Source organism: Chaetodon trifascialis, chromosome 8 (genome assembly GCF_039877785.1).
Source record: "Chaetodon trifascialis isolate fChaTrf1 chromosome 8, fChaTrf1.hap1, whole genome shotgun sequence".
Taxonomy (NCBI): Eukaryota; Metazoa; Chordata; class Actinopteri; order Chaetodontiformes; family Chaetodontidae; genus Chaetodon; species Chaetodon trifascialis.
Window position 1 is genome coordinate 12054947 of NC_092063.1, and position 27468 is coordinate 12082414.

Below are 27468 nucleotides of genomic sequence, written 5' to 3' on the forward strand. Positions count from 1 at the left end.
ATAGGCAAGATGTTGGTTGATGTGCATTACATTCTCTCTGCAACCCATGGACCAACACAGCACATAGATGTTTTCACTTAAAATGATCTTTTATCACCTAAATTTGTTTTTGTTGCCGACAGACTTTGAAATGAATAGCATAATGGCACAATAAACTGTAAATCCCTTTTCTGCCTCGGCCCATCTGTTTACACAGAAACCACTTCTGATGCAGCCTACATATAATTCAGCTGTGATGAGGAGAACATTGGCGAGCTTTTCAGACTTTGTGGTCAACACAGGGTGTGTGTAATGTGTTTACAAGAGCGAGTGTGTGTGTTGCTAATCACACACCCTGTCACAAACCTGCTCTTGGAGCCAGTCGCTAGCCACAGTGCTGTGGTTCTAATTAACAGGCCAGGGCATTGTGCCCAAGCCGAGCCCTGCTCTTTGGTGTGTGTATGTGTGTGTATGTGTGTGTGTGCCAGTTTGTGATGTTATGTATGTGAGTTTTTGTTGTGCTTACGTGTGCTCCGCTGTTAAGCCTCATAGAAGCAGGTTTTATTATCACATCCTGGTCTCTTTCCCTAAACCCCAAACATCCTAGAGATATTTCATAATGTGGGGAAAACACCCAGGACCTATTAACCATGTGGTCTCTCTCCCTCTCCTTTCTTTCCCTCTTTCTCTCTCGCCCTCTCCTCCAAAGCCCACTATGCAGTGTGTTACAGTGCCAGGTCTAGTTAGTGGGTGTATTTGTCCAATTACCCAGGGGTTTAAAGCTGCCAATCATGCGGCGATGCCACATCGTAAAGCCTCATTGCTGAGCTGTGCTCTGTGCCTAAATAAACACCTGAGTAAACACCTTGATAATCACTTCAGTCCACACCTAAACACACACACACACACACACACACACACACACACACACACACACACACACACACACACACACACACACACACACACACACACACACACACACACATATACTTTCACACACACCTACTACACACACCTTGCATGCTCCCCCACCCATGGTGAGGACCTGGTCTCAAGCCAATGCCCAAAGCCGTGGTCCTCCTGTTGTCCGATGTGATTAGAGAATAGAGAAAGTTATGATGTAAACATTCCAACCCGGTTTATCAGAAGGCAGTGTGGAGTTGTTCGGAAGTGATCTACAGCACTGTCCAATCCTCTCAATAAATCTGTCTCTGTCTCTCAACACTTCTCCTCCTTCCTGCATCTCTCTTTCTGTTCCACTTGGCTCCGATTGCCTCATGTCCCTGCTATTATTTATGGTGGTATTATTTATGAAAGGCATTTATAAGTTTGTCTCTGGCCTCACTTTGTGAAGCATGCTGACGAACCTATTCAGCGAGAGACTGGCTCAACATTTTCAATAATGATAGGAAAGAACTGTAATCACGAAGGGCGGACAAGCTTTGGCCGATGGAAGCAAAACAGCATCCATTTTGTAACATTTCGTAAATCTGAACAAGCTTTTATGCAGTTGATAGCTTTCACGGCTCTTTACTGTATCCCTACACCCCTCACCTCTTTTTCTGTCTCATTATCTCAGGAGCGAGTGATTGAGAATCTGCGCGAGCAGAAGGAGCGGGAGGACCGGGTTCGGCTGGAGGAGCTGGAACAGATGAGGAAGGAGAACCAGGAATTAAAGGACAAACTTTCAGCCCTGCAGCCCCAGAAGCTGTCCCAGAGTCAGCCTGCTAACCCCAGCCCGACCCAGAACCAGAGGCCTGATGGAGAGGTCAGTAGGGAATCATTGACGTCGCAATGATACTTTAAGAAATGATGCCGTCTAGATAATACATGCGTGTGTCTGTGGTATGTTTTGGCTATTATTGTAATCATTCTCTAAATATTACTTGTAATCTGAAATATCCAAAACAAAATAGAACTCATGGTTGAAACCGTGTGCATGTTGATACGAGCACTGCACACAACAAGTCAAGATTTCCAGTCTGGTATGTGTGCAAAGTGCAGACAGCCATCAATATTTCATCGTTATCCGCATCATAACAGACTAGCACACGCTGCAACCGTTTGTGCCAAGCTGCAAAATGTCATTTCACAGACATCATAAAACAAATAATAACAAGCACCTCTCTCACAGCCTTTTACTGTCGAACACTTCAAACGAACATCACGACACTTTATAATTACTTTTTATTGTACAAAAAGAATTAAAAGAATTTACTTTTACAGCCACTCTGCACTGGTTGTAATATGCTGCTTGTACCCTGTATTTAAACTGCTAACATCTACAGTAATAGTAATTCCACTCGTTTACCTCCCTGTGAGCATCCACAGTATTGTTAGCAACTCCCTAGCAAAGGGCCTGCCTGCACTTTGTCCCACAGGATAAAGGGATGAATTAAGAGAGAGTGATTTATGGACGTAAAAGATCCCTGTATCCCTGTTCGGATGCCAAGTCAGAGGCCTTGCTCTCTTTTTTCTCCCTTTTTTTCCTCTCCCAGGCTTACAAGCCAGGACAGACTCTCGCCCTGCCAGAATTTATGAGAATGTTTTCTTTTATACTCATAAAAAGCATACACACATCTCATTCCTGTGAAATGATATCTTGTTGAATGTTGATGCGGCACCACATGAAAGGGACAGCAGCTCAATAACTCTTTGTAGCGAGGAGATTCACACTCTGACAGAAGTGTTGCCATAATTGGACTATTTTGTGTACTCGGCAGCAATCAGACCTGTTATGTAAACTTACAGATTCTTCAAAAAGACAGATGATGTTTGCATGTTTGCATTTGTGCGTATGTGTGTGTGTGTGTGTGCGCGCGTTTCTGTCTGTGTGCCTGTGCATGCATGCCAGCACAGAGCCAACTGTTGATGTGTGAGCGTCTGCATGTGTTCTGGTGTGTCGGTGTGCTTGATCCCATTGTGGTGCAGTGGAGTGTGACAGGTTGTGAGGCTGTAATACTCAGTAGGTCAGAGGTGAACTGACACTGTGCCTGAGATTAGAATCTGATCAAACTAACCTACCACAGACACAAACACATACACACGCGTACATTAACCACAGTGTCGTCAGCCAGTGTGTAACGATCTGCTACTGACAGCCACGTGTACTTTTGGTCTAAAAGCTAAATCCAGTGTGCTTTGCACAGCAAAAGCTTCACTTGGAGTTGCAGATGGCAGGAATCCAGCACCGGTGAAACTCATGTGATACTCAAATGATAAAACAGTGAGCCTCGGCCTAACCACACAGTTCGCCGTGACCATTGCTCTGAAAGTCGCTCATCTCAGTCAAACTGCCTGCTGAAGTCAGGATAGCAGACATAAGGGTCATCGCCTGCCACGGGCTGAAAAAAGCCCTTGACACCCTATGCTAGCATACAGTTAAATCTCATTTCTATTAAAAAAGCAAATATGACCCTAGCTCTTACTGCATGCTTGAGGTGTTTTGCTTGAGAGGGTGGAGGCTTGAGAGTGTTAATTTGCAAGAATTATTTCCCCAACATGTTTTTTTTGTGTGTGCTCTGGAGAATATCAGTCTGGTGTTTATTCATTTTAAGAATAACTTGTTCTGCCCTTGTGTATGTTGACTTTGAATGCACTTGTATTTTGCTCTGGACCGGAGCATCTGCCAAATGATTGCAGTGTAATAATGTGACATAACAATACAAAAGCAGGGTTATTTACATAAGCCTTTCAGAAAGGCCTTATTTTCCTCTCAAAGAAGTTTAATAATGGTTACATTCATCCAGCAGTTGTATGACAAGTGTCGTCATTCAATGTATACTTCCAAAAATGGAGAAATAAGCTTTTTCGTCTAACTGCGCTGCTTCTTCCTCATTTACCTCTCATGCAGATGTTGGGTTTGTCTATGCCATCAACTCGTGTACACACAGTGACCCACTCACTGTATCTGCAGATGTTTGTATTACTGACTCAGTCAAGCTGTTAGCAGAGCTTTTTATCTTAACCTCAGAGCTCTGTTGACTTCACTGCATCCTCATCCTCTTCTCATAAAACAGTATTTGTTGATTCCGAGGTTAATAAAGGACTTCTGGGACTAAATACTAGTACTTCAAAGAGAAAAACAGTAAAGATCCTCAGGGAAGGCAGTGACCTTTTCTTGAGAGGGTTGGCTTAAATCAGCGAGGAGGCACCACACCTCAGCTTACTTTTGAATCCTATTCAAAAGATTTTGGCATATTCAAACCAGGCGGATGTCATATCTTCTTACCCCTTTGTGTTGCTCTCTGATGCTGCAATGCTGTCATTATCTATTTAGACACAGATATTACCTTTCAGTGTCAAAACTTCTATTCAGATGCTGCCTGGCCCGGCCCAGAGTGTTGGCTCAGTATCCTCCGACCAGGAGTTAAATAACCCAGTACAGATCCTGGTGGTCACACATATTTAACTTATTTGTAATATTTACACTTCAGAGACATTTCCAGGAATGATAATATTAATTTCGCTGACCATATATGTAATCGTATCTTTACTGGCCTTCCCCCTCCTGTCATAATATCACAAATTCCTGTTGGACCCGCCGTGCTCTCAGCCCCTGCTTTCCCCTTGTCTGTGTTTTCCCCTAAAAGAACATAACAAACTCTTGTCCACTTAGGCCTAATGCATTTTGTGCAAGCCTAGATTTGGTTTGATGTGTGTGCATGAGTGTTTGAGGCTAGGTGTGGAGGTAAGGGGGGTGAGGACGGGGTAAACAATGACTCTGTTTGCCTTCCAGAGGGCCAAGCATTCTCCTTTTGACAGTATTTAATCCTTAGTTTAGGCATGTGTGTTTACAGAATCGGTGACAAGCTTGTGGGGCTATGTAAGGTCACAAGATGGCACATATAGTGTAGACAGGCTAGTCATATCCATGGCCGCTCATATCCAGTAGGTGTGCATATTTTGCACACACAAATGTTTAAACACATAGTCTACAACGATGTCATCACGGACATGTTGAGTGTATAGTACTTTAACATTTACAGATGTGCTCCTGCTAAGCTTATGCATGCATGCATAAGACTTTTAGTTGTGCTCCATATGCTGTGCTCATGGCTGCATGTACCATATGCAGGGCCCTACTCATGCAAATGGTTTATCTGGTGGGTTTGTTTTAATGGGAAAAAGGCATTTGTTCAGATTAGCTCGTGGTAATCGTTAACAGACACTCCTTGTTTTTTTTCTAATGACAGACTCAAGCAAAGCTGCATGTACAGTCCCAGACTTATGCAGACCTGACAATAAATTGCTCTGTGTGTGTGTGTGTGCGCGCGCGTGTGTGTGTGTGTGTGTGTGTGTGTGTGTGTGTGTGTGTGTGTGTGTGTGTGTGTGTGTGTGTGTGTGTGTGTGTGTGTGTGTGTGTGTGTGTGTGTGTGTGTGTGTGTGTGTGTGTGGATGTGTTAGTGTGCGCTCACTTGATGATGTTTAAACGACTGGCCTCAGCTGTTTCAACAAGTTAAACAATCTTCGCAAACACAGTAGACGGAGAGAAGTAAAGACCAAGAGAAGGAGGGAGAAGTCGAGGGAAAGATAATTCTAGGTTACAAACTTCCTCTGGGATATTTTTCTCAGAGAACAAAGAATTCATCAGTATAACCTTTCTGTGTGTTTTTTTTTTAAACATTTTGCTTCGAAAAGCATTTGAGATGTTTGGTGGTCTCATAAAATCGCAGCCAAACAGAGGGAGACGGTAATTTTATAATGATAATGACTGAACTCCAAACCTCTTCATGACGGACGCCGCGGGGGGAAGCCAACTGATAGAAGCAAACCACAGAAAAGCAGGCAGAGAAACCGGGGGGGGAGGATGCTCTCATCATGAAAGGATGAGAGCAGATCAGGGTACAGATTGCTTCAGCTAGATTGTGATCCTAACCACATAGTTTGGGTTGATATAACTTTTCCTTAAGATTTCAAAGCTACCCATACAGCATGATCTCACAAGTGACCCTGTTATTGTCAGGGTCCAGTCTTTTAGTCCGAGAGGATGTTAAAATTCGAACATGGTTCTTACATGACGTTCTGATTTACCATCTGTTCTGTCTTTTTGTATTAACCTCTAGGTGCTAGGCAAAGTCGATGGGCTACCAGCAGGAAGCCCCACGGTAAGTTCTGTTATGCCTCTTGTTTGTGCTTGCACGTGTGTGTGTGTGTGTGTGTGTGTGTGTGTGTGTGTGCGCGCCTGCAGAGGCCATTTTAGGAATTCTCAGACTCACTCAGCTCCCTGTTGTCAGATTTGGCTGAACTTAATTGCTGGGAGCTGCACTTTGTCAGGCTTAGCTCAACATCCATCTGCCCTATCTGTCATTCAAACTGAGAGTTTAGCTAAGTCTGACAGTCGTCTTAAAAAAGGAGCAGTGCTCGACAAGCGCCTCTGTGCCTAATGAATCCACTCCCTCTGCGTGTTCCCCGAAAAGACCCAAAGCACAGAAGAAGCAGCCCGAAAGTGTCCGGACATCACAGACCGTCTGAGGCTTCTGGAGCAGGAAGTGGCTCGCAACAGAGAGGAATCCGGGAAGTCACAAGTGGAGGTGGAGAGGCTAATGGCAGCTCTGAGGGATGCTGAGATTGACAAATCGTGCAAGGAGAAGAAAATTGCTGATCTTGAGAGGTGAGGGTCAAAAATTCAGTGACAATCATATCCATCACAAGACACCATGTGGGTGTCCTCAGAGAGCAGTGTCCTTCCAAGTGACCGGATCTTTGTAAGATCTCAATTCATTCCTAAGTGCTCTATTTATAAAGGAGTAATCCATGAGACATAAACTGTCTAGATTGTGTCCTCCCTGCACTTGAAACCACTTCCACACTGTCATGCTTTTTGCCTGATGTAATCACACTCTATAAATGCACACTCTGACCTGTGTACATGTGTTGTTTTTAATCATTCGGCTTACTGTTTTATCATTTGTTTCCGCGTATCAACGTCTGCAGACCTGGGTAAGTACTTCTTAGTGTGCTTGTTAAACATACCATCATACCACCGCCAACACTGTCCGTAGCCGTCACTCTTGACATCATGCCAAACTTTCCCAGGTATAAAGTTGGAAAATGGGGCGTTTTGGCTCAAATCTGATTCCCAGGAAGCTCAGGTTTGACTATCCCAGCGGGACAGTAAATGTACAATGCATTTACAGCAAACAATCCTGGTCGTCATTCCTGTGACAGCAACAACACAATGAGAGACTTTATGTGTTTCCCTGATTTATATCACTGGAGACGTATAGCCTCTGTGTTGTGTTGACTTCTGCAAGGCTTCTTCGCATTTCATCGCTATCATGAGTGCTATCATGAGTGTTTTTCATCATATCATACTGTGTTTTCACATATGTGTCTGCAAACCCAACAGATAAGTGGTTTTGCTTCTGTCTTTGCATTTCTGTAAATGCATACAGCAAGAGTGTGTGTATGTGTGTGCATGTGTGTGTGTGTGTTTGACTTTGCCAGGCAGGCAGCCAGCAGCATGCCAGTGGGAGGTGGTGTATCCAGCCCAGACACTGGCTGTTTATACTACTCTGTTTATTACTGGCACAGTGCTACTCAATTATCATCTGATTTATGGATTGGCATGGTGTGTATATACAGTATGTACCCAAATGAGTGGTTGTTCAGTGCCAACGCCGAGGTACTGTATGTGAGTGTTTGCGTGTATATTTACTTGATGTGTGTGTGTGTGCGTGCATGTGTGAAAAAGAAGCAAGAGGCATGCTTTTGTATGTGCGTGTGTCTGCACATGGTGTGCATCTTTACTTGGAGCAGTTGCTTGTATGGTGGCTGGCTTGTCTGTAGAAGTAGATTGATAGTGGGTGGTTTCTCTGTTGGTGGGTCGCCAACTGCACAGGAGAAGCCATGAGTGTGAAAAAGGTATGTGAGAGAACGATTCTTTAACACACGTCGGCCCATCAGGTGTGTTAACGCTAGCTACGGTCCTGAATGGTTTAGAATGTATCTGGATGGGCTGCATGTACTGGATCCAACACAGTTTCCTGCCTCATTCATTACCCGTTTTACAGACTCTCCGCTCTGGCATGGAAACCGTGTGCTGACTCAAATTGTGTGGGAACGCATGAGCATCAAGTATAATAGGGATACAGTAGCTCCCACGGAGTTTGTTCACACAGTCCACTCTCTGTTTCCATGTGTGTGTGCATGCGTCACGCCTCCACCTCTGCATGTGTCTCCTGCTCACATGCAGCTGTCACCGGTAGTGCATGCATGCACGTGTGTGTTAATCTGTGCGTTCAGTTTCCGTGCACGAGCGTGCGCAGCCGTTTGAGTGTTTGGGATCAAGCTTTGGAAGAGTTTCTTTCCCCTCAGCTCGTCCATCTTATCGAGGCTGCTGTCTCATTAGTGTCAGCCAGTCACTCCTATCAGTCTGACCCCTCCCCTCTGGCCAGCGTGTACAGGTCGGGGGTCACATGCAGGTCAGCCGCAGGTTATCAGAGGATCCTCTGCAGTCATCCACTCCTGCTGTAAACATAATATACAGAAGAAGAGAAGAGATTTTTTACTTAGTTTAAAGCACACAAACATGCCCTTTTATGTAAATATGTTTGGCTGCTGTACAGAAAAGTGAAGCATCAAGTTCTTGTAGTTTCATTATCAGTGGAAATTCTGACTTAACAAAGACATTAAACATACAACAGACACAAGAATTTTTACACGCGTGTCTGTGCATGTGTAATGTGACAGCACGGGCGGACGAGTGTCTCTGTGTACTGATTGGACTTCTGTGTCAGACAGTGCGAGATGTGACTGGGTGGAGGATGAATGTCTTTTTAATCAGAGTGTTTCTGTTGGAACGCTGTCAGATGGCCTATTAACCGCTATTAAGATGGCGAGCGAGAAGAACAGATGAGGAAATAGACACTTTCTCATCCTGTTGGCGGTGAAGCAGAGCGAGTCAAAGATGAATGCAGCCAGCAGGTCATTGTAATAAATACTTTGCAGCACAGGGGAGACTCACTCACAGCTATTTCATACAGCTTAGATCTGCTAGTGATCTACTGCAAGTCATAGATAGCATTAGGTAGTTTATTGTTGGTGTTTTATTTACTGCTGTGTGTGGAGGTGTAATTCCAAACTAATCTGCCTAAGTGATCAGAGACACGGAACAGGCTTTGTGGAAAGCATCTGTATCAGCTGTTAACACTAATGCTAATAGCTGGATTTGTTAAGTAGAGCTCTGAAAGCCATGGTTACTGATCTCCTGCAGCAGTTTGTGCAGATATGGTGGACTAAAATGCTTAATATAACATACAGGGAGTGAAGCTTTCTAATCCTTTTCCTATGCAATTAATTAAGCAGCACTCACATTAAGCGAGTGTTTGCACTGCATCACTTTTCTATATTTTATGTAGTTGGTAACATGGTGTTGAAAGCGAGAGATTGAGTCTGGTCTGTTTGAAACGAGACCAATTTTTAGACGTTGTTGCATTCAAACATCTGCAGTTTCATAAATTTGAGTGTTTTTTTTTTTTATATTCGTGAATATAAAGCCTTGTTTCTTTTTCCTCCACCCCTTCCTTCATGGCTATATATTGTAAAGTGGTGGAATTATTTTGTACAGTCTTCTTAATGCTGTTACAGTCCTATAGTTTTAATGTTTCTGTGGTGATGTGGGAGCTAAACTTTAAGACATAAATCAGCCTCCCAGTCTCACCATATCACAGCTATTGACGTGGTAAGCACTCTGGTATGTAAGGGAGGGTTTCAGGAAAAGGGAGGTGTGTGTGTGTATACGTGTGTGTACGAATGCATGTATGTACAGTATGTATGTGTGTGTGTGTCTAGGGTGAAACTGAGGAGAATACATGTTGCTGGTGGAGTTGGCACCGGTCTATTGGCTGGTAGGAATCAGCGGTTGTTGCCTGATATATATATTCACACTCTCACAAACAACCGTTTGCACATATAAACACACACATTTCACTTTTGGCCTTATTCCTATGAGCATAATCAAACTCCAGATGTTCAGAGCATCAATCTTTTGAAAGGACACACACTGTATGCATGAACACCAATACACACACAACCTCCAAAGGCTTTGTGTATAATATTTCTCAATGAAAATGTTTGTAAATTGTATGCTTTCTCTGTGCCTTTGCAGGTGTCCGCACAATTTAAATGGCCATTTAAGCTTTGGAAATGACCCGCCAACCTCCTGTTTTACTGTGGAAATATAGACAAGTTGCACCTGCACCAGAGCGGAGGTGTTTCGTAACACAAATATCAAATTCATGCACAATGCTCGACATCCAGTGCATCACATTACATTCTCTCACATTCAAACACGTGGACACACAAACACTTCTTCCTTTTTAACCTCCTCTCTGTTTCACCCTGTCACACACACACACACACACACACACACACACACACACACAGTATATTAAAGCAACAGTGAGACTATATTTGCATTGCGATAAGACGTAAAGCATCCATCAGTGATAAACAGACTTGTTCTGTTTGGATCTCTCAGCACTGCATCGAGACAAGTGTCAGATAAAACTTCATAAGACTCCAGTGTTGATCCAACCGTCTCACGTTCTCCACTCTTCTCCTCTCTTTTTTTCCCCGCACTTCTCTTTTTGCATTGCGGAGAAAATGTATTTAATTCAGATCATATCGGCCTGTTGTCCCATGTATTGTGCAACCCTGAGTAGTCGTGACCCGGGTGTCCCAGTCTGCTTGAAATCAGACGATTTTGTTCCACTCTGCTGTTTAATAAAAGGGAGGCAGAGTAAGAATTAAGAGTTATGAAAGGGAGATAAAAATCTGGATTTCTTTTTTTTTAAATAAGGTTATTACTCCTTTTGACCTTTATTTACCCGGGAAAAGTCAACCGAGAATGCATGCTCTTTTCCAGAAACACCCTACTTAATATTCACAGTTTCCCACATTCAGATCCTAGAGCGGCCCAGCGTGACCGCAGCTTCCTGCTGTTGGCCACTCAGCAATGCTCCTGAAGGCTTTCAGTGACTCTATGCGCCTTGCTCAAGGGCACGTCAGCATAATCCTTGAGGGAGGTTTGAGGATTATTCACTCATTTTATTTTGCCGGAGTTCCAAGAGACAGAAAATGAGAGGAGAAGAGGAAAAGAATGTTCAAGGGATAATGGAAAAAGAGAGTAGAAGAAGTAAAGAAGGAGTGATAGAAGTATGTATGGAGATATACATGGTTAAAAAAAAAAAAACAGTCCTGCGCTTTGACAGCCAGAAATAAAGCGGAGCTGCTTGTGTTGGAAGGCGGATGCGTGGAGTGCTCCAGGTGAAAGAAGCAAGAGGAAATGTGAAAAATTACTTATTACGCTCGGTTTAGGAAATGGCTGGACTCATGCACAGTGCTCTCTCTCTCTCTCTCTCTCTCTCTCTCTCTCTCTCTCTCTCTCTCTCACTTAATCTTTCTAAAAAATGTCACGGCAATAAAATACTATTTTCCCCCCATGAATTTACTCATTTCGGCAATCAACAAATCACAGTTCTCCTTCATATTTTCCACTCACATGCGGCCCAGCCCGTCTGCTCCTTATTCACACTCTGCATGCCCTCATTTGCCTTCACATTGGTCAAAACACTTACTTCATTTTCCGCTGATGGGTCGATGAGGGTGTATCAGCTATCAGAAGGGACCAGGGTGTCTGCTGGTTTATACACCTGTACCAGTAGCGGCTGCGTGTGTGATAGCTGATATGCCCTCATGGCAAGTTTGTTCTCCATGGACATGCCTCTGAGTTTATAAAAACACACACACACAGACATCAAAGATCCGAGTATAAACAGATTCCTTTCCTCCTCTGCCTCCTCTTCCTCCTCCTCCTCCTCCTCCTCGCTGTGTAAATATGTGTGCACGTGTGCATTTGTGTGTATATATTCTTCATTCATAATGGTAACAGAATTGAATGATTATCTTGATTTAGGCAGCACTTTTCAAAACTCACTCATAAAAATGATAAAAAATAACTCGTAAAATCAACAGCAGTCATTAAAGAAGAAATAAAAGAAATAATGCAGAGACAATCCAGTGAAATGACAAGCTTAATAAACTGACCAGTGCTGTGTGTGTGCGCGTGTGTGTTTTTATGCAGGGTGAGTAATATCAGATATAAATACTGACATAAAGTACTCCCGTCCTGCTCTGTCTTCCCTTATTATAACAAATGATTCCTCAAAGGGTTTGAAAGGCACGGGTGTGTGTTTGTGTGTGTATGTGTGTGTGTGTGGGGCAAGGTGAGTGTGTATTCAGTTTATTCATCATCTTGTTGGTTATATTTCACATTAATTGCACACCACCATCACTCATAAAAGCTGACATACACACACACACACACACACACACACACACACACACACACACACACACACACACACACCATTCTAAAGGCTGTGACAGCAAATATTTGCTCATATGTGGGGGCAGCTTGTAGGTTTTGCCCAGAGTAAACACACCAGTGTGGATATGGAATAATAATGTGGCGCGTTTTAGCAGCTGCTTGGTCGCAGCCTGTTTACAGTGTTGGAGGGTTCTCTTAAGCGCTAATTTGTCACTGTCAGCTTTCTCACACCTTTTTTTTTTTTTTATAAATGTGTGAAGACCACACTGGGAGCTCAAAGAGTGTGTTTTGATTCTGTTTCGAGAGGGAGAAGATATAGACTTTGTGTCTTATGGTGCATGGGTTTTGTGGGTTCGTGTGTGCCTACCAGTGAGTGTGAGTAAGAGTGTTTGTGTGACAGCATATTTCTACATATGCATATGTGTGTGTGATTGTGTGTGTGTTTGTGTGTGTGTCATACTTCTCTGGCTAAGTAAGTTCGGTAAATGACAAGAGGTCTTAGTGTGGAGGTAAACACACAGCCATCCTGGCTGGGTAATACACGGTTTAGCTCTATAATCAGTACCTCGGCAACCTTGACAGCAGATTTATTATCCTGTGTGTGTGTTTCTGGCAGTGTCTATAGACTTGTGCCAATTTAATTTTTAAGAACACAAGCCCTTGTGTGTGTGTCTATGTGTGTTAGCGTCTTCTTATCTATCAGCTAACCCCCTGCACATATCTGTTTTTGAGAGTGTGTGTTTGTGTGCGTGCATGTGCTTGCATCTCCTGTCTGCGTGTGTTTGTGTGCTTTGCTGTTGAAAGATTTACACAGCAGTGTCTCACCTCCATCGGTCAAGTCTTGTCTTGTCCCGGTCTGCCATGTTGCTAAGACTAGACATACGCGCAGTACTTCTCTGCTTTACGGTACACACTGTAGCCCTGCAGTATGCGCGCCTATGGATGTGTTTAATGGGGCCATTCCATGTTGTGCATGGGGCGTTTGCATACAGGATACATGGTCATACTGTGTGAAATACACATCTTTTTGTTCTCTGTGATTTTAATGATTGGTTTACATTTATTTATTGACTGTCTCTGTCTGTTTTTTCTTTTCTATCTGAAGGCAAATCAAGTCTCCAAACATCCAGAAGCAGACAGTGCCGGGTGAGATGAGGAAGGACGCCCTGACTGATGGACATCCACACTCTTTATCACAGGTCTGACTCTGTGTGTGTGTGTGTGTGTGTGTGTGTGTGTGTGTGTGTGTGTGTGTGTGTGTGTGTGTGTTTGCACGTGTGCATTCCTGGGCCTCTTCATCCCAGAGAGGGCAAATTGGCTCATCTTGAATTTCTCTTGCCTCCTCTTCTTTCCTCCTCACCTTTTGCAAGTCGTTCCTCAGAGAGTACAATCTTATCCCCTTTCCGTATCTCTGTATGCTTCTTCTCGCTCCTTCTCAGTATAATTTGCTCTTCTGAGCAGAGAGAGCTCTGTTCCAGTCTTTCATGTCTCTAGCCCTGCCTCCCTCAGTGCGTCTCAGAGTCCGTCCTAAGTGGAAGAGACAGGCATTTAGTCCAGCAGAAATCAGCTCCATACGCCAGCGGTGGCATAATGGCCCACATGGGAACAAGTGAGTCTAGCCAGACAGGAGAGTGATGTACCATTTTTGATATAACTGATGCCATGGATTATCATATATTGACCAGATATAGTACAAATGGGGGAAGCAATTCAAGCTTGTTTATTTCCATTCATCCATCACACTAAAACCCAGCTGATTCTGCATGCTAGCAGCATGGTTCTGTGACACTAGCGTACAACGTCTTTGGTTCATCTTAAAAACTATTTTAGCGTCACCATCAGGTCAAAATTTGAATTTGTTAAACCCTTGACCAAATGCTTGAAAAACATTCCCATCAGCCTCGGCTATTGTTAGTTTTTAGTGCCGATTAGCAAACACACTAAGCTAAGATGTATTAATCCTGTTAAACATCGGCGTGTTAGCATTGTGTTTGAGCCTCGCAGATCTGCTGACCCGGCTTTAGATTCTTGGTCTCATTTTAACATAAACACGTAACATAAACAAACATTTTTAACAAGAGTCCTATAAATTCGCTAATTAAAAAAGTGCTATGAGCGTTACATTTTCAAGTTGAAAAATAAACTCTAATCAGCTATTTCATGGCAAAACTGTCAGAACTTTCTGGACTGAAATTTCTTCTTTTTTTATTTAGTTCTTAACAGTTAACATACACAGCACGTCAATATCATTAATCTCTGATCAGCTTATCCATTGGGCTCTTACCCATATACAAGTATAAAGCTGAACAAAATGTAGAACAAATAATCAATACCCTGAGAGGGCTGTACATAATATAATACAATATCATAAATATTAAGAACAGCATGATTAAATACAGCAGCAATATATCAAAAGAATAATAACAATACTGCAAAACAGACCAGACCACATAAGAGCCAGAGTGACCAGCACATATCCCTGCTCACTACCTATGACGGTATGTTATAAATGTCTTTATATTGTGTTGCTCCGCAGTCGCGTTTCATTGTGGCCTCTGTCTCGCTCTCTTCCCCCTGCTCGCTCTCTCCCCCTCTGTTTATCTCCAGGCCCATCAGGAACACAGCACGCTTCGAGGGTAAACACAAACAAACAGGGCCTTCCCTCATTGCTCCCCCTCCCCGTCCATCCAGGAGAGTTTATGTGGGATGGAGCGATAGCATCTCTCCGCTCCATCGTCTCCATCGCGCCACGCTGCACTTCACAAACACAGAGAAAACAGGCATCGGAAATGTTCACTTCGAGCCTTCACACGGGCCTTTTATTTCTCTTTTATCTCTAAACGGAGAGGCATCAGCGACACTCGATACCCCCTCTCCCTTTGGAAGGATTAGAGAATCTGGGGACAGTTGTATAAGATAGACACATTGGAGGGTTTTCATTCACTCTCAGCTTGTTCCCACAGTCTGTACGCTTCACTGAAACTGTATATGAAATCTCTGGCCACGCACACATACTTAACATTTTTTGAATGATGAAATAAGACACAGAGAGGTTGATGATTTTTGTGTGTGTGAAGCTGAGGATCATAGGTGCACAGCTGCTGGAAATGTGCATTCTCTCACTCTCTACTGGTTTATTTTAGTGATTATAATCCCTCCATCAAACCAGAAAGGGCCAGACTCTATAATGATCCTTCCCAAGGGCATTAGGTGATGATTGGTGCTGCAGAGGCAATTATCTTTCCATTTCTCCCGACTCTCTGTGTTTCTCTATCTTTCTTGTGCTTTTTCCCATTCTTTATATTCTTGAAAGTCAGCAGTGTTCTCTTGTTACTAATAAAACTCGCACAACACACAGATATGCACTGACACAGACAGACAGACACACATATGCACACACACAGGCAGACACAGCTTCTGGTCAGGTTTCACTCGAGGGTCCAGCGGTGGCAGCCCCATCTCAGTGGGGTGTGAGTATGAGTGTGTGTATGTGTGTGTGCGTGCATGTGTGTGTTTCTGTCTGCTGGGCGGGGTCAGACCAGTACTTGTTGATTCTGGTGCATCGAATTACTGCCCGTCTGTCACATCCAATTACAGCTTTGGCCTGCTGACGCACACAGCCTGCCTCTGTGCGCGTGTGTGCGGGTGTTTGTCGCTCACCTCCAGCTGTGTCGTGCTGACGTGACGAGCCACAAGCATCCGCCTGTGATTTGGCTGGCTTGGCACTATTTTCATCATGCTCAGGGATAATCCCATTGCTCCTGGTTTAGTCAGTATCACTGAATTAGTCGGTTAATTATCCTTTTTGGTCATAAATAGCCTTTTTTACATGGAGACAAGTTCTTTGAGATTGATGAATGTTGTGAGCTGGCCTGATGCTGCAGCGTTGAGTATTTAGATGTATGATACGGGTGCCAACTTGTTTTTTCCTCTGTAATATTTATAAGGGGCGGTTAATAAGCCATTCATATGCATCTTACATGTTCATGGCAGTCTCTCGTAAAATGGCCTTGACTTGCCGTCACAGTAGATTCATGTGTGAGTGTGAGTCATGATGCCGTTTAGCCTGGAGCTCCTTTTCTGCAATACAAAAAATTAGTGTATTATATACAGATTTAGCAATAACATTCGAACACATTGAGCTCCGTACATCAGCCATACACTTTCAAAGCTGCAGTTGTTTCTAAGCATTCTTGATCCACTAACATGCTTCTGCAAGCGTTCTGAGCTGAAATGTCAGTTTCAGAGTTTGTAGTGAGGCTCAGTGAAACATTTCACAATACGATAAGATAAGATCAGACTTTATTGATCCGACACCGGGGAAATTTACTTGTTACAACACCAAGAGTGAAGGATTTGGAGGAGAGGATTTGCTGTTCTCACTCACATGCAACGCACACGTTGTTATTAAGTGTCCAGTGTTCCTACTTCTGTTTATGTAAGGTTTCACAAACTGTGGCTCTACACATGTTTACGTGATGTTTAGTTTGCATTTTGTTGCTGGGTGTCCGATTGGCACATCCCAAGTGTAACTGAACTCTTTTGTGCACTTTGAAAGTGTCTCCTCATCCGTGTGACTGCAAGGCTCCTGCAATGCTCCCACAAAAGTGTGAACGTGTGAACTTGAAGGCGAGTCAACTTTTGAGGAGTTGGAGAGAAATTCTAAAAAAAAAAAAAAAAAAAAAAAATGGAGAGCGAATCGGGGGGGTTTATTATTTCTGTCCAGTGTTTTCTTTCACAGTTCCATCACCCAGTGTGGAGAGGGATCCTTTTCCCCCCACTCACCATGGGTGTCAGAGAGGCCACACACAAAATGCGTGAACACGCACAGTCGACTCCATACACCCACACTCAAACATGCGCACACTCCCACGGATGTCGGTAAAGGTCATAGCACTTACACACTCTCTCTCTCCATCACTTATCACTCTCTTCTGTCTTGGCTGTGTGTCTTTTTTTCTGGGGGAAGTGTTGTCCTTCTCTCACCACAGCTTTTGACTTCCTCAAGTCTTTCCATTGTTTCTCTTTTACGTGGACTGGATTCCTTTCTGCAAACAGACCTACAAATACACCTTTCGTCAAATTATCTTTTGTCAATACAGCATGATTCCAGTGCAAAAACACTGGGTGATAAGTTTTTAAAACAAAATAAACTCAAAGAAAAACACTTTCTCCCTGGCTTTTGCTGCTTTACTTCCAACCCTCCTACTCGTCCTCCTCCTCTGAACTCCTATTGCCCCCCAGCTTCCTCCTTCAGCTTCCCAGGATGCCATGAGGGAGACGGCAGAGCGGATCAGAGAGCTGGAGAGGGCACTGAGGGAGAGCATGAACACCTCCGCGCATAGGGAGGCTCTCTGGGCACAAGAGGAGGGTGCTCGTGTTCAGGCCCAGAGACAGGTTTACCTGATGTTTCACACAAGACTGGACATACAGCATGAATGTATACACACACGCATACACACACAGGCAGCGTGACCTACCTTTAAAACACAGTGCAGGTATCAGCTCACTCAGGACTATTGGGGGCTGCTGAGGAAATGTGAGGGACTTAACTGCACCCCCATGTGGCTAAGAGTGTAACTGCAGACAGACTGTGGTCAATGAATGACCCTTAATCACTTAATATGAAGCTCTTAACCATAAATATCATTATTCCAAAATGGATAGTTGTCTTTTGCTTCTTGAATATTGTTTCTGTTTCTTCTTAATTCCGTTTTTATTCTCTAAACATGCTGTTGATTATTTTCTCCCTCTAGACTGAAATTTAAACCTGAAACAAAAACTTCCAGTGTTTCATTTTCTGTCTCTTGTTAAGTTTACAGTTGCATGCTTGAAAATGTGAGCATAATGTTTAACATATTGTGAGTTTATGTGCATGCAATCAGAATTCATGAGCAAATCTGTAGACTTTAGGCCTGTAGCCTTGATGGAGTACAGGCTGCCCTTTTACTCTGTCCGACTTGCTATCTATCTGTCTGACTGCCAGCTGGTCGGCTTACATCTTTAAGTAGGTCCGAAAGAGTGTATGTATGTGCATTTGTATGTGTGTCTGTGTGAGTGTAGGTGTGTCTGTGGTGGGAAAGAGAAACAGGGCAAGGGAGTGTGTTTCCTCCTGGTGTGAGCGTGCATTTGAATGAGAATGACCTTGCATTACTGATGAGTGCCACAAGTAATATGAGAGCGATCTGCGGTTAAAACAAGAATTAACATTTTGAGGCAGAGTGGTGGCTGTATTGCCTCAAACACACATGCATACACTCCAACTCACACGCACACACGTTCAAAGACAGAAGCTGATAGAGACTAAATGTAGGCGATTGGTGGACAGAGCTAGAGAAGGTCAAACTCAGTTTAGAAAATCCAGTGAGAGCCAATGCTAACTGTGGCTTGTTTTTTCCTTTTTTCTTTTTTTTTTTTCAATTTCTGTACTTCCCACGCTCGACTTACAGCCAGCATGGATACTGTGTTTATCAAACAATATTCTGATCCACTGAGAAGTCCGAAAGAAAATTATATTTATGTCTGTGGGACTTTTTGCACGCATAGAAGTGGATGATTCAGCTTTGACCTAAGTTTACCTTTGTGCAGCCAAAGAATCATGGAAATCCTTTCCTAACGTGTGACACGTTAGCACTCATTGACCCCAGAAGCCACCGTCTACTCGCTTTCATTTCAACTCAATCCAGACCCTACACATAGAGGACATAATCAGCCAGCATGCAGTCCTACTGGCGACTGCACTTGACACATATTGAGAACAGAGTTGCAGTCGCGACTCAAGGTAAGATTCCTGTTTGGCCTAGCATCAAGCTGCTCAGTGGCTGATGTGCACTGCAAGGTGCTGTCAACACAACTATGTGAGCCTGCATGACGTCATCACATAAGGAGGCAACATGCCATTAACATGCAGTTACAGAGTTGTCAGTCAACTGCTGCTCTTACCTAGGAGAAAAAAAATGAGTGTGTGTGTGGGGAGGGATGTCGGGGGATAAGAGAGAGGGACAGGTCCTTCTGAAACATCACCTGACCCTGGCACTGTTTCAGAGCGCCCTGCCAGACTCACATTCTCACATCCCACCCCCCTCCCCTTCGCTCTTTCCTTGATTTTCTTCTTTCTTCTCCCCTCTGTCCCAGAGTAATCAGTCTCATGATGTGTAATGCGCTGAAAGTCTTCCATCAGCCTGAGCTGCTGAAATGGAGCATGGGTAATGCCCCGGGTCACTTTTTTTCACACCCTGGCTCTCTAAGTCTCTCACTCTGTCTCTGCCTTGCTCTGTCTCTTGTCTTTCTCCTGCCATCATTTCTGCTGTCTGTCCATTATCCTCATTCTTTCCCATCTGCCTTCTTAAGTTGTCCTGCCCAATTATCTCCACGCGCTCTCTCCCTTTCTCTCCATTTCTGTTCCTGTCTCTCCCCCTCTCTCTCCCCACTGTGGCGTTTGAACTAGGCCTTTGAACCAGCAACACCGACACAAATGAACAAGAGGGATTTGGCCCTTACCTCTGAGCCCCCAATCAGCTTAGCAACTAAAGGGGCTTTGGGCCAGTCTTAGCGAGCCTTAGCCTGGCTGGGGGGCTTTGCCTTGAAGTTGAGCTAAATTAGCACGCACAGGCTCACCGCTAAGCTGATTAGGTCCCTAATTTCACTAAAATGCATTGTATTCCTTATTAATGATGTGATTGTGAAGTGAGGGCTAGCCTGGGTGGTGGACTAATGGGGGAGTGGGAGGTAGGCTGTTGGCGCATGAGGCTTGATAGACATGTGTTGGGCGTAAATGGAGTTGTGTGTGCGTGACCTTTGACTCTCAAGATGAAAAGACTGTTTTTGGATTGTTTTAAGCCTGAGAGAAGACATCAAACATGAAACATGGTGTGATTTTGGACAGTTGGATGTTAATATTGGGTGTATTACCTGCTGGATACGACCGAGGTCAGTTGTTGTTGGCAGGGATATGGAGAGAATTTCATCTAAAACAATGCTAGGAAGTTATGACTGGAAGTTGTCACTTTCCCACCATTTCGAATTTCTGTATTCCCCTCTCGCTTGGCTTTCACCCTTTCTTCTCTCACTCCATATGTGATATTCATGAACAGTCAGTGAGCACATTATCTGACATCTGTGAAACACACCTAGAAAACCGACGGAGATGGAGAGTGTCCTGAAAATGTGTGAACGATTTGGCCCCTTCATAAAAGAGGCCCATTCCTTTTTTCATGTCCTACCCCATGGAGTGCTTTCCCTTAATGCTTTTTTTTTTGGCTTCTCCTTCACTTTCTTACCCTTTGTTCATTTGAGATCCAACACTTCAGAATTTATTGTTTGACTATCACAAATCTGCAAATCATCAGAATTGAAGGAAGATAAATTCATATTCTCGCAGTCCGACATTTAGACCACCTGAACAAACCCGCCTGGTACTGCATCCTATTGTAAAATCCTTGTTGTTAGACAATTAGACACTTCCTGTCTTGAGATAATGACGCCCTGAGGTCACATCCTGTGTGTCAGACACTCAGGTTGGACACGCAGGCCTGCATGGCTGGAGGGCCTGGGTGTGCAGAGGGAGGAGATGCAGTTGAGGGGCTGAGTGAAATTCTCACCTGTGCTGAAGTAGAGCCACACTTGAGAGTGAGATAAAATAAGTGGAGAAAGGTGGGAGAGAAGAGGGAACCCTTATTTCCAGTGCAAGGGTCTGCAGGCATATCATTCAGCCAACCTCTGACTAGGCAGTTGGTTCACCCCATCAGAGCTTTCCAACACACACACACCAACTCAAACACATGCATGCAGACAAATAAAAGTGCACATGAATGTGTATCTGATTACTATATCCATATGTAAGTGTGTGTGACTGTGCATGCAAGTATACACTGCATCATGTGTGCTGAATTTTATGTAACATGTTATATGATGGTGTGTATGTGTCTCCCCTTGAATAGTTGGAGGAGCTGATGGGGGCTTTGGAGAAGACCCGGCAGGAGCTGGACGCCACCAAGATACATCTGTCCTCCACTCAGCAGTCCCTGCATGAGAGAGACAGACACCTCAATAGTCTTCGCCAGGAGAGACGCAAACAGCTGGAGGAGATTCTGGAGATGAAGTTAGTCTCACACTGCACAATGTTTAGATCTTATCCACCCTAATTACCTATTTTCCTTGTTTTAACTATTTTCAAATCATTAAAGGCCACACAGAATACAATCACATTGATATGCTATATCTTGTAGATTCATGGCTATGCATTTCTCTAATCAGTAAAAGTAATATAAATTAATTAAACTGTATCTGTGTTAAGATTAATAGCCCAATGCGTAATGGAGAACCAGAGTAATGGCAGTAAGAGAGTGGGAAAAAAAATAAACTACAAGTGTTTGTGGTTGTGACTGCAACACCAAGCTCATAAAAGTATATGATGAAGGACCTTTTATTAACATTGGCATGATTCGTGCAGCGCTTCATCAGCCGCATTTTCATTACCCTGCACAGCAGCGCTGTGGCTGCAGCAGAAACCTGTGTCTAATACTAGCATTAGGCACATTTATCCGCTCACCTGTTCACATGTGCGTCTGTGCATGAGTGTTATATAGACATCAGTGCTGAGGTGTGTTTTGAAGCGGCAGGATCAGCCGTTGTCTATAGCTGCCTTGTGAAAAGTTACATTTATTGAGGACAGGTGGTTCAGTCTTAGACAGCAGGTCAGAAGAATGTGTGTGCAGCTGTTTTTTTTTTCCTTTTTTTGTTATTTGTACAGTATGTCTGTGTGTGACAGAGAGAGAGAGAGAGTTAGAGAAGGGGGGAAGCCAAAAAAACCAAACTCCATGTGTGAGTGTGTGTCAGTGGGTATGCATGAATGTGTGAGTGAGTTCAGTGATCTGTCAGTGGAGCGGCTACATGTGTGTTTGCTTTGAGCGCTCTGATTGAAGGAGCATGGAGCCACATATCTGGTTGTCATGTGCCGCAGAGAAATGCCTTTAATGTCAGCCACTCAGCGCAGTACAAAAGGGAAGGCTGGCACATATGTATTGAAAACACAACTTTTAAAATCCATTACGCCTCACAAGCCCCTCTGATCACCCTAACTCTAAAAGAATGTGTGCATGCGTCTGTGTCTGCCTACAGCATGTGTACGTGCACGGCGCGCTGGAGACCGAGAGAGAGAGAGTGCCCTTGCCCGTGTATCATACAAACACGCGCTTGTGATACAAACCATCTTCCTGTCTGCTCCAATTTCCACCATCCAAACATCACCAGGGATGTTTAGCGGAGGAAATGTGTTACATATGATACAGACACAATCCATGCTTCTAGGTATGTACGTGAAATTAGGAAAACCCTCACGGACCTGGCATGTGAATGATACTTTTGTACTTTACTGGCACTAGGCTTAAATCATTATTATATTACCATTAGAAAGATGTCTGAAGAGGAAGAAGGTTAGTGTGATGGTTGGTTGACATAAACAGCAACAAAGTCGATGGGATTCTTTCCCTTTGTGTTTAAGACTTTGACTGAATGCAAGTCTACACTGGTAAGAGCTAATGGAGGGGGCACATGGGGCATGAGTGTGTGTGTGGTCTCTTGGGCGCTGGATTCTGTGTGTGTCTCTGTGTATGAAGAGGTCGGAGGCAGGGGTTTGGGGTCACTGATGATGAGGATTAAAGGACTGTTGAATTGCGAGGGGCGAAGCTTCGTGAGACTGACTTAACATCTGAACAAGCCACAGAGATACGCACGCAGAATGTACACACAACCTCAGTGGGACTCACATATAATCACTCACGTCTGCAGACATGCACATACTTACACAAAGTTTGGCTTTCTGCTTTAAAAGGGGCCATATTCCCACAGCACAGCTCTGGTCCAAGTTAGCAAAGGGAAAACTAAACAGGAAAGATAAGGCAGAGAAAGAGAGGTAACAAGAGAGAGAGAGGGAGCTAAGAGTGAAAGCAAGAAAAAAATGAGACAGAGAAAATGAGAGGGAGGGCAGAATGGAATGGAGGGGCTACGCAAACTGAAGTATTTCAAATCTTAGAAATCATGAGAGAAGTTTGATTGCATGCCAAGTTTCTCCTTCTCCCCGCTGTAATGTGGCATTTGTCAAGAAGACCAGCTGAAGCAAACCATGTGAGGCACGTTCCCCAGTGAACTGGGGAGCTCTGTGTGTGTGTGTGTGTGTGTGTGTGTGTGTGTGTGTGTGTGTGTGTGTGTGTGTGTGTGTGTGTGTGTGTGTGTGTGTGTGTGTGTGTGTGTGTGTAAGCCAGAGGGGGAGAGAGAGAGAGAACAGACTCTTGGCTTTTCAACACTGTTAATGAAAGAGACAAGAGGGGAAAAAATCATTTTCAATATCCTCTCATTGCATGCTGGGTTTCCTAGCTTGTATTGTGTGTGTGCGTGTGTGTGTGTGTGTGTGTGTGTGTGTGTGTGTGTGTGTGTGTGTGTGTGTGTGTGTGTGTGTGTGTGTGTGAGAGAGAGAGAGAGAGAGAGAGAGAGAGCATTTTCATATTTGCCTTGTTCATTCAGATATAGAGCTCAATACTTGATGTATAAGGAGCTGTGCGGGTCTGCTCTATCACCCCACACCAGATTGAGTTTCCACCATACTGTACTGTACTCACACACACACATGCTCACGCTCACACACACAGACACAGATGGCCTCCAGAGGAGCTAGTCATTAAATGAGTCTAGGGTCACGGGGTGTAGGTGCACAATAGAGAAATTATGTGTTTGGACATTTTGAATAGCTATTCATTGAGATGTTTCCATAGTCTGAATGGGATAATACTACATGCCGCAACATTGCAGTGGCTTACTGAACCTGATCCTCCTGTAGACACTGGGAATGTAGCTGATATTATCTCTGTTTACATTTTAGTGATGGAAAATGATGATAGAGCAAAGAGAAGGTAGCGGCAACTTTGAGGCAGGCACATAAAGAGACGCAGAGCTGACAAAGTGGAAATTTTTAGAGGTAGAGAAGGGGAGAGTTGACAATTTGAGAGATGGAGGGGAAAATCATGCAAACATTAGAGTGCAAGACAATAGACGGAGGAAGAGAGAGAAGTCGTAGCGGAGAGCGAGGGAGGAAGCAGTAAATGATGGGGAAAAAAGGGATGATAGAGTGAGGGAGTTATTGATGGAGGGGGTGATGGATGGAGGGAGGGGAGGAGGGAGGAGGAGAATGATGGAGGAAGTGGTGGAAGAAAGAGTGGGGAAAAGATCGAGTGGAGCTGCGAGGGGTGGGAGGGAGCAGAGTCTGGTTAGTCGACAAGAGAGGGAGAAGAACCACTAAACACAACATACCATCAGCAAACACCTGCACCACATCCGACAACAAACAACATCCACCTGTTCGTTCACATTTGGATTTTAACATAAGTAGGGCCTCATGAAATCTGATTTCATTTAACTCAGATCATGTATCCTTTTCCGTATTCCTTATTATGATCTTGTGCAGGACAGCCTCCATATACAGCTCCAACACACCAGGTCAGTGGGTCTGACGGAGGCTACTCTCACATTCAGGCAGCGCTCCTCCTTGTTTACGATTGATTCTTGACCAGAGACGGACGTAGTTTTTTCATTTTTTTCCCAACAGAATATCTGACTGACTCTGTGTGTGTGTGTGTGTGTGTGTGTGAGTGAGTGAGTGAGTGAGAGAGACACCAAAACTTAACAGCATAGTTTTTTATTTTTTTCTGTTCATTCAACGCTGTGAAGTAAAGGGAAGGGAAAATTGTGATTTTTTTATAAATTGCATCCATATTTTGGCAATTCCCAGGACATCCTGTGGCCATATCTTCAATATTTGCTTGGCAATAAATCACAGAAAAAAACATGTATTTGACATTTTTACAACTTCTTTTACCAGAATTTTGGACATGTGGTCAGAATTTGTGGTTTATTTAGATAGAGGCATGCTTTTTTTTTTGCTAAATTTCAGCTACATGTAATGCTCACTCACTTGTTCATCATGTCATTAACTCAACAAAGGCAAATGAGCTGTTCTGTATGGTGGAAATGCAAAACAAATGCTAACCTGTTACCCTGAAATTTCATTCTGCCTGTGATGTGTATTCATGTATCCGTTTGTTGGCTAGTTACAGTAATCCATGGCATAATGAAGCTTAGAGCAGTAGCGACGTTATGACTTTCAAATCCCCAACATAGACATCCTGTCTGCACAGCGGCATTGCCATGGTTACTCTGACTAAACACACAGAGAGACCAGCTGTACTGGCAAGGTCGTGTCCCCGCTCACTGATCTCTCTGAGGGGCCTGGACACATACACACCCTCACACACTCACACACACGCACTCATCGAAGCACACGTACGCCGAAAAAGCGTATTACCACGCTCGCATGTTCAACCGAGCGGCATTGCGTTCGCATGTGCGGTTTTGAAATTACACATACTGGAAGAAACATCTCGTACAAGCACACACAAACGCACGCAAGGGCTCCGAGCAGATGCACACGTGCGTGCACTTTCACCCAGCTGCACGCAGACACGTATGGTGTTACAGTGCCATTGTTGTGATAGGTAATGATGAGACGTCGAGGGTTGGGGCGGTGTGTGAATGGGATTCTCTGTGTTGCAGTGATGGGGAGGGGGCTGACCACACATCACTTTCCTCTCGCTCCGAGCCGGTTTGTGTGCGTGTCGCCTCGTGGGAACTTCGGGCCATTCATCATGTCTGTCTGTGCTCCCGTGCCCTCTGACACGCGTGTTTACCTTCGACATGTGTGTCGGCTGTCGGGCCTGTACGCATGTTATTATGCCAGGACCGTGGCATGCTCCACCCTACTCCTCCTCCTTTGAGGTTTTGTCAATGGAGGGCTTCATCACACTTTTCCAAGTCCTTGTTCAGCCCAGTACGGTAATGACAGACAACCTACCTGAGCCCCATACTGTAAGCTTCAAGGGTGGAGAGATTAGTCCAGAGATACATGTTTGAAGTGTAAGAGTATAGTCAGCTTTTGAATTGGATATTGCGCAGTTAAGCTAATGCAACTGGAGGATATATGCTGTAAATTTCACTTTTCTGACCCATTTTCCCCCAACCATGTCATTCTCTTGGACTGCGCTCGTGTAAGCGTCATGTCTTGAACTCACTTCTCTCAGGGTTTGGCTGTTCTAGCAACAATTATGGTTATTTTTTATCACTACTTATTAATATTTTATTGGCGCTTATATTCACATAGTATTTTTGGCGAGCATCAGCCCACCCAGTAAATATGAATAGGATTTTTTTTTTAGCTCCTGTACAGTATATAAACTCTGGCTTAACTGGCACACACCCTTTATTTGCCTGCAGTACGGTAACTGCAGGGCTGCTGTCATCGCACAGAGGATTTGTGAGCCATGGAGTGGCCGAGTAAAGTGGCATTGTCTCCTGAAGTATAAGAGTATGACTGGAAGGCTAGAGCTGTCTTGTGAAGTTGATGTTGAACTGAAAGACACGTTGACGGTCAGAGAGCACCAGTGGAGCAGGGAGGATAGAGTGTGTATGCGTCTGTGTTTAGTTAGACAGACAGAAAGACAGAGATGGAAGAGTCTTTCCAGAGACAGAAAGAGCTTTTTGTCTTAAACTCAAGATTGACGTTGTAAAGATGGGGGTGAATGTGACACACAAAAACAAAAAGTAATGCAGTGATTGACAGCTAGAGAAGGAGATAGGGAGGCCATGACAAGGACGCAGTGGGAAGATGTTGCATGTAGAAACATCTTTCACCTTCCGTACTAAGTCACAGTTTATCCAACTGGAGTAAAGTTATTCTTTTATAGTCCCTTCTTACTTTCATCACTCTCTCAACACTGTCCTCTTTAACTTCCTCCCAGTATTAAAAGCTCTCCCTCGGTCTCTTTTGTGTCTTTTTTCTCTTGTTCTATCTCTGGACGGGTCTGGAATTTATCACACGTACCTAATAATTACTATCACAGGAAATGGTCCTGAGGAAGTAGGTGCACTAGGCCTGCTAATTAGTGTCAGTCCCACACACACACACACACACACACACACACACACACACACACACACACACACACACACACACACACACACAGCTAATTAGTGTCATTTGGCTGGTGTAGAAGTCTCGGGAAAGCCCAATCTGATTGGCCTTAGGGAGACTAACACCCCCAAGTTTA

General features: G+C 44.0%; 1 protein-coding gene across 6 annotated transcripts in view; it reads left to right on the top strand.

Annotated features, from left to right (window-relative positions):
- The window catches only part of LOC139334582 (ERC protein 2), a 149942-nt gene that overhangs the window by 57061 nt on the left and 65413 nt on the right, over positions 1-27468 (top strand). For 4 of the 6 annotated variants that reach the window (XM_070967549.1, XM_070967550.1, XM_070967551.1 and 1 more), the window contains 5 exons: positions 1562-1750; positions 6048-6089; positions 6402-6595; positions 13422-13515; positions 21256-21416. In XM_070967549.1, the coding sequence (XP_070823650.1) occupies positions 1562-1750; positions 6048-6089; positions 6402-6595; positions 13422-13515; positions 21256-21416 (680 nt within the window). Of the gene's footprint in view, positions 1-1561; positions 1751-6047; positions 6090-6401; positions 6602-6918; positions 7010-13421; positions 13516-21255; positions 21417-27468 lie in introns of those variants that run through there. The other 2 variants (XR_011602389.1, XM_070967552.1) reach the window with 2 other exon arrangements.